General features: G+C 29.9%; 1 protein-coding gene and 1 long non-coding RNA gene across 8 annotated transcripts in view; one reads left to right on the forward strand and one right to left on the reverse strand.

Moving 5' to 3' along the window:
- The first annotated feature begins 134 nt into the window (after nt 1-134).
- Nucleotides 135-921, forward strand: LOC123271315. 2 transcript variants are annotated; one of them, XR_006510833.1, is made up of 3 exons: nt 135-379; nt 447-531; nt 835-921. It is a non-coding gene; the product is annotated as an uncharacterized LOC123271315 (long non-coding RNA). The 2 variants fall into 2 exon arrangements; XR_006510836.1 differs by having other exon boundaries at nt 894-921.
- Nucleotides 922-7,199: 6,278 nt separating this feature from the next.
- LOC123262930 (chondroitin sulfate N-acetylgalactosaminyltransferase 1) overlaps nt 7,200-22,190 on the reverse strand; it is a 75,053-nt gene continuing 60,062 nt past the window's right edge. For all 6 annotated transcript variants that reach the window (XM_044725468.1, XM_044725437.1, XM_044725452.1 and 3 more), the window contains 5 exons: nt 20,634-20,753; nt 15,809-16,664; nt 14,250-14,432; nt 13,961-14,108; nt 7,200-7,670 (listed from right to left, as the gene is read on the reverse strand). In XM_044725468.1, coding sequence (XP_044581403.1) covers nt 7,386-7,670; nt 13,961-14,108; nt 14,250-14,432; nt 15,809-16,664; nt 20,634-20,753 — 1,592 coding nt within the window. In that variant the 3' untranslated portion in view covers nt 7,200-7,385. The remainder of the gene's footprint in view (nt 7,671-13,960; nt 14,109-14,249; nt 14,433-15,808; nt 16,665-20,633; nt 20,754-22,190) is intronic.

Here is a 22,190-nt window from a genome sequence, read left to right on the forward strand (position 1 = left end):
AATTGACTTAAAAATTTTAAAAAACTGTCAAGTGACTGCTAAATTTAATATCATAATTATTAATGTAATTTTTTGATAATATTTTGTATTTAGTAATTTTTTTTTAAGCCAAAAAAATTCTAGATGAACATAAAATGATCGTGATATTAATTGTTGATTAAAAATAGAAAAGTGAAGTGAAACCAAGTAAATATTTTCAAAGTGTGATTTAGTAGTTCAGTGTTATTGTTCTAATTGTAATTTAAGTACGTAATTATAGTGAGTAATTATTGCTAGTGTCAGTGAAGTGCTCAGAAGAAATTAACGTCATTGTTGGATTACATGAAGAAATAAATACATTTATTATCAGCATGTAATTATCATAAATAATATGCAACTGGTAAGTACTTTTTAGTTACCTTAAAATTTATTTGGTAATAAAAATTAATTCAATTTTTTTTTCACAGGTATTCTGCAAAATTGATTATTTTGGAGATCCAGGTATTTTGTGATACAAAAATAGTATATTACGAAGACAGACGACAAGTTTTGGTTTACTTTTTTAAAAATTAGAAGTTATAAAAATTCAGTGCAATTTAAAAAATTATTTTGGCTTTAGGTTATTTAATAATTTTTGCTAGTTTAAAAATCACAGAAATTTGATAATATTATTACTATTTTAATTCTTTCTATTTATAAAAATTTATTTTATTTAAAATAAAAAAAAAAATTAATATTTATGATAGTAAATTGAAAAGTTATTAATTAATTGATTATATATTTAAATAATTAAATAACTAGAGGAAAAATAAATCATAAAATTGCACATATGATTTTTTTTTTAATAGTTTAAAGAAAAAATTGTCGACTGTCTACTATTAATTTCACAAATACCTGCTTTCAATTGTATCAAGTATCATCGTCTCCATCAGCCAACAGTTGGTGAGTAATTAAAAAAATTATTAAAATTAAAATAAAATTCACAAAAACCAAAATAAAATGTTTTGGCATTTAGTATAAGTTTTTGGAAATTTTTTTGCAATGTTTGTTGACCGCGAGGTATGGACATCATCGCGGAAACATTCGGGGAAGCTTCCTAGGACCTCAAAACGTCAACATCCGTTGAAAACTCGAAGGGGTAAAACCAATAACTTGCCAACTTTTGAAAATTTTCAATTTTCTTAGCGGGAAGTTAAAAATAATAAAATGACAAAGAGACAAGGGATGTTTTTAAAATTAATTGGCGGGGATTAGTTCTGAATGGCTAACGAGCTCGGAGAAATAGAATAAGACGACAGGTGAGGACAATGTTCCATGCATGTCGCTAACGATATTCCTTCGCTGACAGAATAGCCAATCAGTGTTATTATATGTTATCCTGGTGCGAGCGAGTCCTCGGTGTTTAAGTTGGCCGAGGGTGCATCGGAGTGCGACCGATCGAAAGGTCGTTCAATGGAATAAAACCCTCAAATTCTCCTGTAGTGTTGTAGAACGTTGAACTAACTATATACCTAACTCTCGACAACGATAACTGGTAGAGGGAGATGAGAGAATGTGGTCACCGAACAATCTAGATCGGCAAAGTGATTGGCAAGCTACGAGCTTACTCTACTCCACACTACTTCCAAACGATTCTACCTATTCTGAATACACAATAAACTACTTGCTCCACGTGTACGGGGAATATAAGTCTTGTATAGTGGATAGTCTCTAGATATAGTGATACTTGGGCGGAAGTTAGCTGCTCGGTTAGACATAGAACCAAATTTAGATGCTCCTCGAATACGAGAATGCACAACAGCACAGTGTATCCTCTGTATAGTATAGCAGATCCGTGCTAGCCTGAACGGTGAGCACTTGGCGACGTTAATCAACCTAAACTGGCTTAATATATTACTGTTGCAGTGATTAATTTTCCTTTACTGGCTATCCGTCAATCTATTCATCAAACATCCCCTAGTTATGCCACCAATCAACGGGGTATTTGTATATCATATGGGATATCATTTACAACTGTTCCTTGGACAGTTAAATAGTTTATTTTTTTAAATATTTAAATTAAAATTTTTTTTTTAATTATGAATTCTGATTTTTGATAATTAATTTTAATTTCAATTTTTAATAATTAATTTTGATTTTAATTTTTGATAATAAAATTTTATTTCAATTTTGAATAATTAATTTTTTAATAATTAATTTTGATTTTAACTTTTTATAATAAATTTTAATATTAATTTTCAATAACTAATTTTGGATAATTAATTTTATTATTAATTTTTTAATAATTAACTTTGATTTTAACTTTTTATAGTAAATTTTAATCTTAATTTTCAATAACTAATTTTGAATAATTAATTTTATTATTAATTTTTATTTTAACTTTTTATAATAAATTTAAACTTTGACTTTTAATAACTAATTTTATTATTAATTTTTAATAATTAATTTTGATTGTAATTTTTGATAAATAATAAAATTACTTTTAGTTAATTTATTAAGACACATAACTTGATTGAGACTGCAATTATATTCAATTATTTTTTTATTATCTTCCTACAACGTTCTGTCCTTTCTAAGACTTTAGTACTTATCAAGTACTGTAACAAGAATGAAAAAAAGTATAAACATTTTTTAATCTTAAAGAATTGGTAATTTTAACTGAAAGATTAAATTTAAGTTGACTTTAAATAATTAAAAAATTTAATATAAAATTTTTTCTAGTCCACATTATTATTTTAAATTATAAAAATATTCTTACAGAATAATAATTGTTCTACGGAAATTGTACTGCGTATTTTTATTTAAAATAATTTCCATAGTAGTACAGCAAAACTTTTATCAAGCTCCTTGAATTTCAACGAGTTTTTAAACAAATTATTTAATGAGACAAGTTAACTCTACAATATATGATCGGTGTTTACTTAAAACGCTCGCTAAAGTGACTCTGAGGGTTTTATTGTAAGCAATAGCGTGCTTGACCTAAAAAATTTCATATCGTTCGCTTTTAGCTTGTTTTTGAATAAAAAACTTCTAAACTTGATAATCAATGATACAAAAATTGTTTGAAATTTTTTTAGCACAAGCTTTTAGCTTGAAACTAAATAACGCGATTATATTTGGAGTATCTGTTCGAAAAATCGATAGATTGAAACTATCGGGATGATAAAATATTTTTATCAGAATTATTGGATCACAAAAAGCCTTTCAGCAGGTTGGTGCGATTAAAATCAGACTATAAAAGAGAGAAAGTTTATTTATATATATTTATAAGCAACGAGCTCGCTGATATTACGGTTACTCAGCAAACATATCGGCAATTCGACACAGCAGATTGTCGAGGCTGAAATATAACTGCGGACACATGCTTGCATTTATAAAACCATTTGGTTAATTTTATGAAATATTTGAATTTGAATTGGGGCATATAAAAGCTTTTCCACTCGGCGAATACAACTGTATTTACCGGTGGATATTTTATGCCCAACTCTTTCACTTTATATTCCACTTTATGGCATCCTCTGTACTCTTTACTCTTTACTCTTCCATTATCACCTCCCTCCCCTGCTCTTATTCAACTGCACTCAGCTACATCCCTTCGACAAATGAGATTATCGTTGCATCAGAACCGCATCTACCATTTTAATTGACCCAACGTACAAATCAAAATTTAATTCAATTTGTGAAAGCTTCCAACATCCATCTGCCAGCAAGATTTCGTTTAAATAATTTAGTTTTAATTCTATATTGGGAGTTTGGATTGCAAGTTACAATAGAGCTTTAATGTTTATTAATGCGGAATTCGGGATTATACTTTTGATTATTTCGATACTAAATTAACTTTATAATTATTAATTTAGAAGTTAGAAGTGTTATAAAATTTTTTTAGATCCTAAAACATTTGATTAATACTCAAAAAATGTATTAAATTATTAAAACATTTTTTTAATACTTAAAAAAAATTTTTTTAATTATTTCAATGCTTAAGAAATTTTTTTTAATTTTGTTAACACTCAAAAAATTTATTAAAATGTTGAAACATTGATTAATACTCAAAAAAAATTTTTTTAATACTTAAAAAATTTATTAAAATGTTGAAACATTTTTTTAATACTCAAAAAATTTTTTTTCTAATTTTGTTAACACTCAAAAAATTTATTAAAATGTTAAAACATTTTTTTAATATTTTTAATAATTTATCTTGAAATTTAAGTATAACTTTTAAATAATAAATAAAACTTTATTTTAAACTTTCTCAAAAATTTATTTACATTCATATTTAATACAATTAATAACTCCCGAATATTGTAAATCAAATAAATTATATATTCCATAAAATTTTGACCACCCAGAGTTGTTCTCAAGATAGTTTTACCAATAATTACTTCCAACTATCCGCTGTATGTGGTTTCCAATTACTGTTTCTCTTTCCTCTCCTCGGCCAGAGATATTATGTGATCCACTCTCTACCGCAAAATTATAACTGACTCAGTTCTATCGAACGACTATTCAATTACACCGATCCAGTTTACCATTAAATACCGATTTAGATGTCGCTTATTTTCATCTAACTGAATCAAAGTAAACATCAAAGAAGTTTAACTAATAAAAATCTCAAAAAATTAAATTAAAATTTCCAAAAGAAACTGTTCAAAGTAAATATTCACGATAAATTATTTTTAATATAAATTTAGTTTACCTAGAGCCAAGTATTTGATAGTAAACCGTCTCGTAAAAAAAGGTAACAAAAATGCGTATTTTATTGACCCGAATAACATCGTGTGAGCAATTTCTGAAGACTCTAGAAGGAGTTTCATAAAGAAGACGAGCCAGCCTAGGGCTGTGCGGTTTTTTATAGCTATATAGATCCCGGGGTTAAGAGTACGCGATCCGGAAATTGTGACCACAAAGGGAAAAAGTAAGCTGACTCGTGAAAGCTGAATTCTGTAAAACTTTAAAGAAAATCTTATTCCGGGATAAGTATAGACCAAGGCGAGGTTTTACAGAGTAGAGTCTGGGTGACAGCTACTCGTTCTGGCACCTGACTCCAGTCTCTCGTCTCCCGGCTCTAGAATTAAAAATTAAAAATACATATATAAATCTCGTTGAGCTTTTCAGCTCAGATAAAACTGTGAAAGGCATTTGAGAAAGTTAATTATCTAATTTTAATTAAAACTTTTCATAACCCTATTTATCTTTGATACCTGGAATTTAAGCGTCGCTTTCAAGTGACATAATTTGACCAATACACTGATAGAAGGATTTGTTTATATTTAAAACGCTTTATTAACTGTTAATAAATTTTTTATTAAATGTGATTTATTAAATGATAATAAATATTTATTAACAATTAACAAATATTTATTAACAGTTATTAAGTAATTTATTAAGTACAATTTTTTAATTGTTAATACATATTTATTAATGGTTGATGAATATTTATTAACTGTTAACAAATATTTACTTAAAATAAAAAGCAAAAATAGAAATTTTCTTTTGACACTTTTTATAACTCTATAGCTGGAATACATGATAATAATTCAATTCACTAAATAAATTAACCTTTTTAATATTTAAAAATATAAAAGATAATTATGAACTGTGATAAAATTTGGTATTTTACAATAAACGTTATTGTAATGTAATATAATTAATGCAAATAATTTATAAAGATGATTTTTGTTTATAAGCAATCTTCATATCATATAAGATTGCAAGCAAAACAAATTAACTCTACAAAATATTTATTAACTGTTAATAAATATTTGTTAACTATTAATAAATACTTATTAACTATTAATAAATGTGCTTTCCTCCCAAATAAATATTTATTGGATGTTAAAAAATATTTATTAAAATTTAATAAATTAAATAATTGTCTTCAAATAAATTAAATTCTTAATAGTTAATAAATCCTTCTATCAGTGTGTTAATAAATATTTATTAATGGTTAATGAATATTTATTAACTGTTAATAAATATTTGCTAACAATTAATAAACATTTATTAACAACTAATAAATGTACTTTTCTCCCAAATAAATATTTATTAAATATTAGAAATTCTTATTAAAATTTAATAAATTAAATAATTATCTTTAAATAAATTAAATTATCAATAGTTACTAAATCCTTCTATCAGTATACAGGACGACTTGTATTAAACTCACCAATTTATTTCCTTCTTAGATACAACCTGCTACAAAAAATTGACTCGTTTTTTCCTTTTAGTCTTGCTTTTTTGGTAAATAAAAAACTCCAGTGGACAATAAAACTGTCATAACTGCTCGGGTTTAAAAGCTCAGGATGCTAGTGAGTGTAGAAGCTGCTGGTTTACGTCCTGGTATCTCAACAGAGTTTCAACAGGACGCTGAAAGCTAAACTAAAACTCCAAAAACTACACTTACAGTTCTATACACTTTAAAACTTTGTATTTTTCCGTCAACAAACTGTCGCTGTCCGCTCAACTTCTCCGATGATTTATCTCAGAGCAGAAGCTATCTCCACCCCGGAGAATTCGCCCATCAAATGTCTTGCTTCAGGATTAATTAATTATGATTAATTTCGACGGGGCTTCTGAGTTCGCAATATAAGCGGTTGACAAAATAATCAACTCGGAAAGATTTTCTTTATTTTATTTCAAATTTGACAATTTTTTTTCCTCTTTTAATACGGCACATACATAAAAATTAAGTTAATTATTTTTTAATGGAGATTTCCGCGCAGTTACTCGTGATATTTGTGCAATCTAATTGACATTGAGTGGATTAACGTTTATTCGTATTTACAAATTCAATTATTTTATTTTGTTTATTTATAGATTTATTCATATAAATAACTTAATATATAATGATGTAATATAATATAATTCAACATATAACAAATGACATTTACATTTACAAATAACGACAGTTTAGTTTCAATAAATTTCAACGATAAAAATTTACAAAAAAATTTTGTAAAGTTGTAAAAAAATTTGACACTTTATTTTTTATTTTAATAACTTTTTTAAATTATTTTAATTTTAAGTAACACCTCCATTGGCTAGTTATCCCCTCTATCGACCTTTTCTCTATTTAAAAAAATAAAAAAATAAATTATTTTATTTTTAATAATCATAAAAAAATTTTTAGCCAACAGAGAAATTTTTTTCTTAAAAAAATCAACAATAAATTTTAAAAATAAATTAAACCAATAACAAATAACAATAAATAAAATTTAATTAGTTAATCACATTTAAAAAAGGTACGATTAATTAATATTAACAAATAAATATCCTTATTAATAATCTTGCACACAGATTAAAAATTTATCTCGGATAAATTTCAGTACATTTCAATACTTTCATTAATATAAATTTATACACGATATTTACAGAGGATTGAGACTTAATTGAGTCTAGTGATGATATCAAGTCTGGTAAGCCGGCTTGTCTTGGCTCGGTGACTTCTCCTTGGGGTCGTCCTTGGGTCTGGAACCCGTGACTTTGTCCTTCTTGGGCTGAGGCTGCACAGGGCCTTTTTTCTTCTTCTTTTTCGTTTGAGTCCCCTTGAGGTTCATCGCTTGACTCGCGATGTCGTCACGGAACGCCAGGAACCCAAGTTGCGCGTGGGAGGCCTCGTTCAGTGCTCGGGATCTGATGCACGCGCGGTACTGGTCTGTTGATAGTTTTTGGCCCGGGCCTCCTGAGCAAACCTGGAACAATAAAACAAACACACAATTTTTTAACAAATTAAATTTATTTATCTCTTCAATTAAACTTTAAATTGACTAAATAATTATTCAATATAATAATAAATCATTTAATACATTTTTTACAGTCAAAAAATATTTATTTATAGTTAATAAAAATTTATTAAGACTTTTAAATCTAAAAAAAGCTTAAAAATTAAATTTTATAAAAAATTTTCTTGATTTAAATAAATTATATTTAATTTAGAAATTTTTGGTTTTATTTAAGACAATTAAATTCTTCAAAATAATTCTTTTGGTCCAAGAATTTTTTTCTTAAATCAAAATAATTTTTTTTTAATGTAAAAAATTTAATTAATAATTTTATTATAAAAAAATCAAGAAAAAAAATTAAAAATAAATTTTTATTTACTCCAAAAAAATTATTAAACTTTAATAAATATATTTTTATTATTTAATACAATAATAAATGATTTTACATTTTTGACAGTCAAAAAATATTTATTTATAGTTAATAAAAATTTATTAAGACTCTTGAATGTAAAAAAAGCTTAAAAATTCAATTTTATAAAAAATTTTCTTGATTTAAATAAATTGTATTTAATTTGAAAATTTTTGGTTTTATTTAAGACAATTAAATTCTTCAAAATAATTTTTTTGGTCCAAAAATTTTTTTTTTGAATCAAGTTAATTTTTTTTTAATGTAAAAAATTCAATTAATAATTTTATTATAAAAAAATCAAGAAAAAAATTAAAAATAAATTTTTATTTACTCCAAAAAATTTATTAAACTTTAATAAATATATTTTATGCAAAAAATATATTTATTAAAAGTATTTCTTTAAATTAAATAAATAAATAAATATAATAAATTCTATCAGAGTAAAAAGCAGTGTATGTTTATGTCGGGGCTGAGAATAAGACAGCTCTGTGGAATTAGGAGCCGGGAGGCTGGGAAACTACAAGTTTAGTCCACTTGGAGCCTTAATTGCCTGTACTGAGGCGAATCCGAAGAAGGACAGCTAATACTGTGGTGAGTGCTGTGATTTGGAGCGTCGTTTGCGACAAGTGGAACGAACCTTGACGGGCAGCCCTGTTTAGTGGCTCTATAGACTCCCACCTATTTACATTTCCATCATATGTATATATGTATATTCGCTTGTACATACGGAGGTATTCTCGGTTCTCGGCTCTTGGGTCTCCGGGTTCTCGGGATTGAGAACGCACGGTCACGTACCTCAACACCAACACAAACCCTTTATTCATTCTCTAATATTTGTCCAAGTCTGATTGCCCAACCCGCCGTTGTCCGACTACAGTTCCCATTCTCCTGGGTAAATATTATCCACCTTCTTATTATGAATTACAAAATAGAGAATTTATTTTACGGGTTTTTGATTTAAATATGTTTCCTCAAATTTTCTTTTGAAAATTAATAAATTTTTTTCAAAATATTATTTTTATTTTTTTAAATTAATAATTTTACACTTAATAATAAAATACACAGTAAAAAATTTTACGTCATTTCGTCAAAAAATTTTGTATTAAAAATTGTCAAAAAATTTTGTATAAAAAATTGTCAAAAAATTTTGTATTCAAAATTTTTGTGTTAAATATTTAACATAAAAATTTTTAACACAAAATTTTTTGACGCATTGACGCAAAATATTTTATTGTGTACAATTAATTTGCATTATATTTCTTATCGATAAATTTTTATTTAATTTTGCACTCTATTATCGTTAATTAAACCTTTCTTATAAATTTATATTTTTCTTTAGAATATTCAAAATTAATATGGAAATTAAAATGTGAAAACATTCTTTTAATACTCAAAAAAAATTTTTTTTATTTCTTTAATACTCAAAAAATTAAAAAAAAAATTTTTTTAATACTCAAAAAAATTTTTTTTGCGCAATGACGCAAAATTTTTTATTTTGTACAATTAATTTGCACTATATTTCTTATCAATAAATTTTGATTTAATTTTACAATTTAATGTCGTTAATAAAACCTCTCTTTTAAATTTATATTCTTCTTTAGAATATTCAAAATTAATATGGATAAAATAAAGTATTTAAAAATGATAAACTCGAGGATTTAGATAAAAAAAACTTCGGACATATGAAAAAGTCTTTTGAATAAAATTTCCTCATTTAATAGTTCGCTTAAACCTTTCACATTCATACAGAATTAAAATACATAATTTACGAGCTTAATTTGAATACATTGTTTTTTTTTTTTTTATTTTTTTTAAGAACTGTGAATTAATTATTTTAAAGAATGAATAACGCTGGAATTAAAAAGCAAATTTTAGCATAATTTAAAAACAAATTGAAAAATATCCATTCGCTTTACTCGAATAAAGATAAAATGAGGTACAAAGTAAAAATATTTAATAAAAACGTCAGCGTAATATTTAAGAGAGATAGATATATGTAAAAAATCCTCGGAGATTGATAAAAGGGCAGTGGACTAAGAAATAAAACTCGGTTGACCGATTGTGCTTCATACCACCTTGGTAAGCATTCATATAAGCCATCAAAATAATCGCAGCTCTCTATTGACTCGGTGGAATTTCATATAAGCAAGCGGTATGCCGGAGCTGGAGAGAAACTGCCGCTGTTGGTGCTCGAACGAGCGGACCGGCGGACGGAACTATTCGACCAGCTCGAAAATTGCTCGAGCAACCGGGAAGGGGTTTCAAACGGGAGCATGTCCGGGTGGAACTCGGACCCCTTTGTCGCATTACACACTCACCACCGCTTACATTTGCCACGTACACATTTCCCACATATACTACACACGTGCATTACTAACAAAGCTAATCCAGTAGTATGAGCAGAGTGCTCTCTCCAATGCTCGTCTGATCCATTAACCAACACCTCGCCAATTCGAGCTCTAGTTTGAGGTTCAACTTTGCTCTTTTACTTATTTTTAACTCACTTTATCTTAAGAGCGGTTGATAGTTGATTTTCAAACGAGTTTTGCTCATGAATAAGATAAAATTTTGAAAAAAACGCTTCGCTCTTCGATAGATAATTAAATTATCTATTGAAGAGCGAAGCGCTTTTTTAGAAAATTTTCATTTATTTATGCATAAAATGCGTTTTAAGATTCCATAAGTTGTACAAGTATGACAGAGATACTTTCGTTTGTCCAATAGAGGGCGAGAGAGAGAAAAAATGTAAACCCTTCTTAACAAAAGTTTTTTTCTAATATATAATTTAGAATTTATAGTGATTTAAATCTAGTAAAAAAATTTTAATCTATATTATTAACTAAGAGAATAAGCAAAATTTTGTTTCCAGGATAATCATATGATAAAATCGATTTTTTTAGTGAAATTTAGTGTCATTGCAAAGGTCTTGACTTGAATTTGTGCTTTTTCAAGGTTTCATATAATGCTCACCAATAGTCAATTTATTATGATAAATATTTAGGCTGCATTCGAAAATACTCTATTTCTAGATACATAATTAAGAAATTACTTTTTATCTTGTGAAATATTGACATTTTTAAAGATATAAGCTCATCCCGATGTTACACTCATCGAGACCTTTCATTTGAGTACCCACATCAATATTTCATATATTTTATATATTTATATATCTATATATGAAAAATATATAAAAAATGCATGTGGGTGCTCAAATGAAAGCTCTTGATGAGTGTAACATCGGGATGAGCTTATATCTTTAAAATATATATTATATATATGTATATATGAAAAATATATAAAAAATGCATGTGAGTACTCAAATGAAAGCTCTTGATGAGTTTAACCTCGGGATGAGCTTATATTTTTAAAAACGTCAATATTTAAGAAAGTACAGTGCAATTTAACAAGAGTCATTATTTAATAAAGCAAAATTTTCTTTATTTATAGTTCACATAGTGACTGCAAGGTTGCTAGTAATAAATTAATAAATTAAATCAATTATAGATTTATTATGTTTGAAATAAAATTTTAAGAAAAATTAAAGTTCAAAATTAAATGCAAAAAATTTGTTCCAAAAGATGATCTATAAAATAATTTTATTTCCAGCCTACTCCAAATGTATATTGATATAAACGATAAGTTAAATTATACGTAAATGACTTAGTAAGTTTTGAGGCAGAGTTTCTCGCCTGGTCCCTTAACTTAAGCCAACCACCCGAGTCCAACGACCCGTCGGCACACCAGACGCTTATACCACTTATACATTCTACACTCTACCTTTGCTCGGCGGAACATCGTACCCTCCTAATTCCGATCGATGCCCGGCTTATTAGCAACCAACTTTCGATAATCTCATTATCCAGGAGCGAGAGCACGCCGGGTTATCTCACGATTACTTAAGTAAACGAGATAACCCCCGGACACCTACTACGATCACGAGGTAACTACCCAAATTGTTATTGCCAGATTTCGGTTATTATATTCTCAGGAGCTTTCAGTTACTCACCCGTCTTATTATTTATTGCCTAATTATTTCTTCACGCTGAAAATCTCGTTTATTTTATAGACTAATACATTTTCAATTCATTTTTGGAGCAACCCAAAAGTTACAAAAATCGTTAAATTAATGCAGTTGTCGAGTTTTATCGAAGAGCTAAGTTAGTTAATAGTTCTTGGGATAGAAAAATATATCAATGTTGAAATAGGAGTTTATTTCAAGAGCTTTCACATAAAATTTATGGAAATTTAATAAAATTTTCGGTTCAAAAGTTATTTAAAAAAAAAGTGCAGAAAGTTTATGAATTAAAAAAAATTTTAACAATTTTATTAATACAAAATTCATTTTAAAAATTTTTTATAAGACATAAATTTGTAAAATTTTCTGCAAAAAAAAGTACAGACATTTATTTACAACATTGGAGTGAAAGAGCGAAAATTCAAGGGAATATTAAAGCAGTGATTTAAAATTTAAAAAAGTAAAGTATAGAGTATGGAATGTAGTCTAAAAAAGGGCAGTTAGAGGCAGGAAGAAGATATTTAAAACCAATAAAAACGGATGGTTCATTCAAACATACTATTGTGTATGTGAAACTGTAAGTTTAAACCCAGAAAAGAATTCAACGAGGAAACTGTACCGTTGCAAAGCTCGGCTGACTTTACGAGAATTGCTCTACTTTTTCCTCGGTTACGACTCGCCTGGGCTTTTATGCTGCTTGCTGCACGCCACGGGATCCCATATTCTTTGGGAAACGGCGTCGAGACTGCGGAAATGTACTCGCAACAATACTGCCCGCAAACGATATACACCATTACTCGTTATTATTGTATATCCTGCAATATTGTCAACCATATCAACGACGCTGATGCCGTACCGGCTTACGAACATTTTCCACCTGTCATTTTTTCATTTTCTTTATCCGACAGAGTTTTTAATAACTGTAACAATTAGCAGTTACTGGTAAATTCTAGTAAAACGTCAGATATATTAATATCAAAGAAATGAAATAGTATATTGAAATTTAAATCCTGCAAAATTTAATTAAAGACCAAATTACTCGATTGATCAATAAAAATCATAATCACTAAATTATTTAGTAAAATTTTATAAAAAAATTTAGATCTGACTTTTTATGTTTATTTTTTATCTAAATAAATTTTTTTTTAATAATCAATTCATTATGATAAGTATTTAGGCTGCATTTAAAAATGCTCTCTCTAGATACATAATTAAGAAATGACCTTGTATCTCGTGAACTATTGACATTTTTAAAGATATAAGCTCATCTCGATGTTACACTTATCAAGACCTTTCATTTGAGTACCCACATCAATTTTTTATATATTTCATATATTTATATATATGAATATATGAAAAATATATGAAAATGCATGTGGGTACTCAAATGAAAGCTCTTGATGAGTGTAACATCGGAATGAGCTTATATCTTAAAAAATGTCAATAATTAAGAACTGACTTTGCTATCTTGTTAAATAATGACATTTTTAAAGATATAATCTCATCCCGATGTTACACTCATCAAGACCTTTCATTTGAGTACGTACATCAATTTTTCATATATTTCATATATATTATATAAATGTATTTATGAAAAATATATCAAAAATGCATGTGGGTACTCAAATGAAAGCTCTTGATGAGTGTAACATCGGAATGAGCTTATATCTTTAAGAACGTCAATATTTAAGAAAGTACAGTGCAATTTAACAAAAGTCATTATTTAATAAAGCAAAATTGCTGTTTAACAGTAAATAAATAGTTTTTTAAACCTTTTGAAATTGTCAACCCCTAAAATGTAATTTTTTTAATAATTACTACAGATATAAAAAATACCTTGGGATGCCATATGTGAAAAATTCCAGGATCTGTTGCTCTGACGACTTTAATGTTGCTCCTGACGTATTTACGATAGAGAGTAACGTCTTCGCCGCCCCAGCCGACGATGTCTTCGTCGAAGCCCCGGACTCTGAGAAAATCCGACCTGAGATAGAAACAAAAAGCAAAAATATTTTTAGTCAATAAAATAGAATAAAACTCAAGACAAGAGGTGAAATAAACACAAAAGCTCTTAAGTGCATATTATTTTTTGGAGAGTAAGTTGTTGGAATAAACAGTCCAGTACCTGTACTGGCAGGTCATGCCGTATCCGAAGTCTCGCCAGAAGCCGGTGTCTCTAGAAATCACGAGTTGATCTCTCTCGGGTGGGACCTCGCGGCCCTGGAGCGTGTAGACAACGTGAGGATTGTAGAGACTGAAGACAATGGGATAATAGACTTTGCGCCCGGGGGCTGTATTCCACCGACACCTGCGACAGAATTCACCCAATTTCACTCACTACTTCTTGTTCTAATGTCTAGTTGTAGTTCTACTAGAAACTCGAACAGCCAACCAAAATATATATCTAATCCGGACTTTACTTTAGTTTCTTGCCAACAAGGATCTTTGTCCTTTGCCTTATTTCCATGTTAATCCGCTGTTTTGGTACCGCTATCATTATTATTCAAATTTAAAACTAATAGACTAACTGGTGTAGGACTTTGACTGTTCCAAGCGAGCTTTGTATTGATTTTTTAATTTTCATCCTGTCTAGAGCCCCGTTATTATTGTTATTACTATTACGAACTTAAATTATGCTGAGAGCTGGCTGGCATTAACGACCTTCTTTGGAATTGGATCGTTAGACTAGTGGGAAAATAATGAGCCAATTACCAGCGAGTTAATATTAGCACACCAACATCTGCGGGTGTGTCTAAGCTCTTTTAGACTTTGTTGGCATTAACTTTATTGTCTGTCTATCAATTAAATTTATATTTTAACAAATTAAACTTCGTTTAATTGATTTTCAAAAATAGGATTTAAATTTGATAATAAAGAAATTTATTTTAAATTTTAACTATTAAAAATTTCTTATAAGAATATTTAAAAAATTTTTTTTTCTAAATCATTGATGAAAAATTCGGATAATTTATATTATTAAGAAAATACGCAAAATTTTGTGGCCAGTGTATTTATATGACTGTACTTCGTAAACTATTGACATTTTTAATGATATAAGCTCATCCCGATGTTACACTCATCAAGACCATTCATTTGAGTACCCACATCAATTTTTCATATATATCATATATTTATATATATTACATATTTGTATATATGAAAAATATATCAAAAATACATGTGGGTATTCAAATGAAAGCTCTTGATGAGTGTATCATCGGGATGAGCTTATATCTTAAAAAATGTCAATAATTAAAAACTGACTTTGCAATCTTGTCAACTAATGACATTTTTAATGATATAAGCTCATCCCGATGTTACACTCATCAAGACCTTTCATTTGAGTACCCACATCAATTTTTCATATATTCCATATATTTAATATATATTATATAAATGTATAGATGAAAAATATATAAAAAATGCATGTGGGTACTCAAATGAAAGCTCTTGATAAGTGTAACATCGGGATGAGCTTATATCTTTAAAAATGTCAATAGTTAAAAAAGTACCGTGCAATTTAACAAAAGTCAATATTTAATGAAGCAAAATTATTCAATCAACTTTTAATAGCCTGATCGGAAAATTAGCAAGATTAAAAAATTATCCGACGGAAAAAATTAAATTACCATAAAAATCTATTAAAATTGAAACTTTTCTGCGAGTGAATAAAAAATTAGTTACCTGTCAAGAAACCTCGCGCTGAAAACGACATCGACATCACACATGAAGAGCAAGACATCATTATCCCCGGTCCAGGCCCTCTCAGCGCCGACTCTGAGGCCTTTTCCCCTCGAGAAAGTTTCATTGAGAGCAAGGAGCCGTAAATTCTGATTGGTACCTCCGGTGCCGCGTGTCATGAGCACCCTAGACATAATGGACCTCGCCTCAGAGAGCCCTTCTGTCCCGAAGTAGACCACCGTCAGATGGACCCGGCGGTCGTTTTTCAGCCCGATCTTAACGAACTTGTCCATGAAGCTCTGGAAGGTCCCGGTCCTTCCTGACAGAGGGAGAATAATGTGGATGAGCTCCTTGTCCCTAGCAGGCTGCCTCTGGAGGGACACGAAGTGGATCGGGGCGTAGGGTCTCATCATCACGATCTTGGTGTACCCGGAGTTTACATTGGTCTGCGTAACCTGGGAGCTCTTGTTTACCGTCTTCGACCTGAAGTACATCTCATACTGGGTCCCGGTGGTCGGCTCCACGCGGTACAGCCCCTCCAGGAAGTCTTCTTGGGTGTACTTTCCGGCGATCGAGGAGACATTCTTGTTAAGCGTGTCCACGGCTTTCGCCAAGGCTTCCAGTAGGTCTTTTCTTTTGAACCCGATCGGCTTTTCCACCACGCGCTTTCCAAGCCCCAGGTCCACCGGGTACAGCCGCGAGTAGGTGAAGTGGCTGAAGGCTATCAGCTCGTACTCGTTGTTCAGCGGCAGGCCCTGAGTTATTTCCGCGAACTCAACTTGCCGTCTCGCGGCCAGGCAGTCTCCAATTTCTGTTGAGTTTAGACCTGCTAGAGTTTCTCCGTGGCCAACTGGTCCACCTAGAAGTTTAATCATTATTTTATTTTTTAATATAAATATATATTTTATTAGATTTCATTAATGTTATTTGGTTCAGAAATTTTTTGTCTTGATTTAAAAGGATGAAACTCTTCAAAATTAAAATTAATTCATTAATCTATATTATTAAGAGAACAAGAAAAATTTGGTTTCCAGGTTAGTCATTTGATAAAATCGGTGTTTTAATAAAATTTAGTGTCATTGCAAAGGTCTTGACTTAAATTTGTGCCTTTGTGCTCTATCTCTAGATGCATAATTAATAAATAACCTTTTATCTTGTGAATTATTGAGATTTTTAAAGATATAAGCTTATCTCGATGTTACACTCATTGAGACCTTTCATTTGAGTACCTATATCAATTTTTCATATATATATATATATATATACTGATTGTCCCAAAAGTAACAGACGCCATTGTAGCATCTGATAAACAAAATGATTCTGAGATGAAAAGTCCTTAACCATTTTTTAATCAGCCGCATAGATAATTAATTATTAATTAAAATAACGTCCTTTTATGCGTTAGAGAGAGAGCACTAGTGTCCAGTCAAGTGCGTTCCAAACGAAGACGCTTGCACGTGTGAATGTGTAAGTAAATGTGTGTGACTACGTTAGCTATAGAAGCTAGTTAGTCATACAGTTAGTTGTGTCTTTGTTTGGCACATACTTTACTGGATATTGGCGCTCTCTCTCTAACAAATACAGAGACGTTATTTTAATTAATAATTAATTATCTATGCGGTTAATTAAAAAATGGCTAAGGACTTTTCGTCTCAGAATTATTTTTTTCATCAAATGTTACAATGGCGTCCGTTACTTTTGGGACACCCTATATATATGTATATATGAGAAATATATCAAAAATGCATGTGGGTACTAAAATGAAATCTTGTTAAATAGTGACATTTTTAATGATATAAGCTCATCCCGATGTTACACTCATCAAGACCTTTCATTTGAGTACCTACATAAATTTTTCATATATTTCATATATTTGATATATATTATATGAATGTATATATGAAAAATATATCAAAAATGCATGTGGGTACTCAAATGAAAGCTCTTGATGAGTGTAACATCGGGATGAGCTTATATCTTAAAAAATGTCAATAATTAAGAACTGACTTTGCTATCTTGTTAAATAATGAAATTTTTAATGATATAAGCTCATCCGATGATACACTCATCAAGACCTTTCATTTAAGTACCCACATCAATTTTTCATATATTTTATATATTTATATATATATGACATATATGAGAAATATATCAAAAATGCATGTGGGTACTCGAATAAAAGCTCTTGATGAGTGTAACATCGGGATAAGCTTATATCTTCCAAAATATTAATAATTAAGAACTGACTTTGAAATCTTGTCAATTTATAATATTTTTGAAGATATAAGCTTATCTCGACATTACACTCATCGAGATCTTTCATTTGAGTACCCACATCAATTTTTCATATATTTATATTAATGAAAAATATATCAAAATGCATGTAGGTACTTATATGAAAGCTTTTGATGAGTGTAATCATCGGGATGAGCTTATATCTTTAAAACCGTCAATATTTAAGATAGTACAGTGCAATTTAACAAAATTTATTATTTAATAAAGAAAAATTTTATTTATTTATAATTCACAAGTCACGGCAGTCGCATAGTGACTGCATGGTTGCTAGTTTATTAATTAATTAAAATTAATTTTATAAACTGTAAAAATTAAACTATTATTTTTCCGCAAAATTTTATATTTATTAATCATTTTTAAAACAACTTTGTTTTACGAATAGCCGCAAGAAATTCCTTTAAACTGAACTAAGTAATAAATAAATAAATGAATAAATGAAGTATAAGAGACTTGAGTACATTGTCAAGCTGACGTGCGTTACGTGCTCGATCCACGAAAGTATTTTATGGGGCATTAAATCAGGGTTTTAAGCCCGAAGCGGTAAAACTTGAACTCGAAAGAGAATCGAGAACGAGTATTGTAAAAAAATAGTGAGTTGAGTAGTCGGATAATAGCGACTACCATTACGGAAGTTCCCGAGAGTTAAGAAACTACGAATTGACTGACAAACTACAGCGGTAGCTACTAAAACAACTGTATTATCGAGGGAGATAAAAACGCCCCGCTCCAGAGCTTTTCACTCGAGAGTCGCATAAACTTAAATAAAAAGAAGGGGAATCTTCTATCAATTTCTCCTTCTATTGTGAGTTCTCGCCGCTAAAATTTTAAAGCTCGGGTCGTAAAGTCGTTACGACTTTACGACAAAACTAGTCGCGTTTTCCGGAAATTTACAGCCTTTACATCTTGAGAAGTACTTACAGTGATCTTTAAACTCGAAAAGTTTATATTCACATTGTCGCGATATACATAGTTCAATCTGCGATTTAATTAAAGCTTCAGCAAGAGTCGTTTATTATTTGCGTGAATATATCATAAAAGTCTTTTATTTTATTTAAACTTTAATTTAACATTGTCGTTTCGTAAAACCTTTTTACATTTGTAGTTAAAGCGGCAATTAAAATGGCAATGTTTAACTAGAAATTACGAGCGCTTTAAAGTCCTGACATTAAAATTTCTGCGGCAATAATATTTGATAAATTACTTTGGTAATCAAATAAAGCAATTCCTGTGTAAAATTTGACCTGATAATTATATCTCTATATCTTTCTCTCTTTTCGATGAATCACATTACTAATGTAATTGAATAAAGCTTTTAATGTACGCGAAAGACGTCCCAGATGATGAAAGGTTCATTGTTCCTCTCTACCTGGAGATATGTGCGCTTATTAATATACATTCACTCCGCCTATCTCCGTAATTCCACCGTAAGACTTTAATCCTCTGATTCGATTTAATCACATTATCTAATTAACTTCAGTAATTGAACTTTATGAAATAATTATCATCATAATACAATATAATAACAACAACAGTAATCTCTGGATGTCAGCACAGTGAAACTCGAGTGAATAATTAACCAATAATAAAAATTATATCAGAAAATAGACGAAAATCATCGAGCAAATATTATCATTCAATTAGCGGGTGAATCACATTGATTAAATTAGCTAATATACTGGAGACTCCTGCAATAGGGAGAGTTTAGAGCTGCATAAGCATAAGCTCGATGGACGTGCTGACCAGGGTTCGATGCTGCCTTATCTTCGGGCGCTATTGAAATCTGTAGAGGAAGATCTATCTGTATGTGAGGAGTCTATAGCTACGAACACAGACTGAAGGGTGTACCGAGTCTAGTCGACACTCAGCTTTATGGCTGAGCCAATTCAGATCAGCTTTAAACGTGTATTCAGTTACTAAAGCTCTGAGGACTGCTTCAGTAATAGAACATGAGATTCTAGACGCTCGTATCTTCATCGACCTATCTCGTTAACTTTTGCTTCTGATTGTGTGTCAAAAGATGAAAAAGAATTTTTAAAATGTGCAAATATGTTTTTTGTAAAAGATTATCTTCAAATATAATTATAATGTCTGCAATATTATTTTTAAATATGCTAATATTGATTTTTTTGCTAGTGTCTTGTTTGGGCCCATAACCTGTTGCAATTTATTTTTGGCCGTAAAAAATACAAATAAAATGTTTTAATCAATTGCTTCGTTAACTTTTGTTTCTGATTGTGTGTCAAAAGATGAAAAACAATTTTAAAAATGCGCAAACATGTTTGTGTAAATGATTATCTTCAAATATAATTATAATGTCTGCAATATTATTTTTAAATATGCTAATATTGATTTTTTTGCTAGTGTCTTGTTTGGGCCCATAACCTGTTGCAATTTATTTTTGGCCGTAAAAAATACAAATAAAATGTTTTCAGCAAAAACAATAACAGAATCAGAAGCTGTATTGTGGATTTAATATATGAAAAATTTGATTTGAAGCGAATGCAAAGTAAAGAATATAAAAGATGAAACGAACCTGTTAGTTGAAGTATCTGCAACTTGAGACTGCGAATTTCGGCGGTGAGTCTTTCGATTTCGAGTCTCGTTTCTTCTTCACGTTGATTCGCTTCGAGCAAACTCGGCGGGGTTATCGAATCTGAAATGCAGAAATAAATACAAACTTCAATATTCTGTAAGGATAACAATATATCTATTTACTTTTTCAATACGATGAAAATACTAGATATGTATCTGAGCATATTTTTCAATGCAGCAACAACTACAACGGGAAATGCATCGCCGGCGGGTTCAAAAATAGACTATTACATATTACATATCGAGAAAATGGAATATGTAGTGAGCTTACAATGGAGGATCGCATCGTGCTAAAGTAAATTCAAAAATATAACCCTCATACTGGAACTATTCCGTTGCCCTAGGCGTTTTTCTCAGCATAGTGTCTGCATAGGCAAGCGGAAGAAAATTTAGATGACGCGGGAAGTAGTTTTTATTCAACGGCGACTGTTTATGGATATATTCTCGACAGTTATCACCACCATTGGGCTTACTTTTTCTCCAGGGTGAGTTTAAACTTTAAGCTCAGCGGTTCGAGAGCCTAATTTCGCCTAGCAAGCTTCCCAGACATCCAGCAAAAAATATTTGTAAAAAAATAGGAGTCTAGTTTCATCAGCCCGACAACAACTGACTTATTTCTTCTTAAGTACCCGGAGTAACATCCCTACGAACTCTGGAGTATGCTTGTCTGCAGCTTAAGCTCTGAAGAAAAAGTTAAAACAAGGAAAGAAACTGTTGGAGCGAGGTAAAAAAACCGGGCCGGGTTTACGACCTGTAAAGGATCGAGCACAGAAAGTACAATAAATCGAGCCGGTTTTTTCTTCCTCGTACAGCGCTTCTCTTCACCAAGTGTAAGTGAAATAAATGTCTTTGTTCCAAGTTTAATGGGCCACCAGCTAGAGTTACTTACTACCGATATTCCTGTTCTTTTATTGTTAATTCTCTTACTTATACCCTATTAGAATTTTTTTTTCCTTCCTTATCCATAAATTCATTTCTTCTCGGCGCTGAATTCGCCCAACCGGTGATTTTATTATCAGGAGAATTTTAGATGTAATTTCTGTTCTAGTCCGTTTAATTATTAGCCGAACTCAAACTTTATATTTATATATTTCATTATTTTGAGCAACACATCCAGGAATACCAAGCAGAGATCTCCAGATATATATTAATGAATTCAGTTTTGTTATTCACGTGAAAAACAGAAGCAAGCACCTGCTGTTAAAAAACTGAAGAAACAATGTTGTTTTTTCTTCTCTCTCTTTCTTCTTGGCTCTCTTTTTTTAGATTTTTTTTTACTCTGGTGGTACTGCTGGTGCTGGAAGCAGCTTTGTATTCAGCGACCAGAAGTTGTTGGCCAGTAATTCAGACTTCTGGAAGCTAAGAGTGCCTTATAAATATATATATATATACACAGGAATCCTCGAGATCTAGCTGGTGGAATCTTGCCAGACATGCACTCCATAGCTGAATTATAATCCCCTCGTTTTATTAGTGTTTGTTTTTATTTCAAAGCCCC

Source organism: Cotesia glomerata, linkage group LG1 (genome assembly GCF_020080835.1).
Source record: "Cotesia glomerata isolate CgM1 linkage group LG1, MPM_Cglom_v2.3, whole genome shotgun sequence".
NCBI classification, from domain to species: domain Eukaryota; kingdom Metazoa; phylum Arthropoda; class Insecta; order Hymenoptera; family Braconidae; genus Cotesia; species Cotesia glomerata.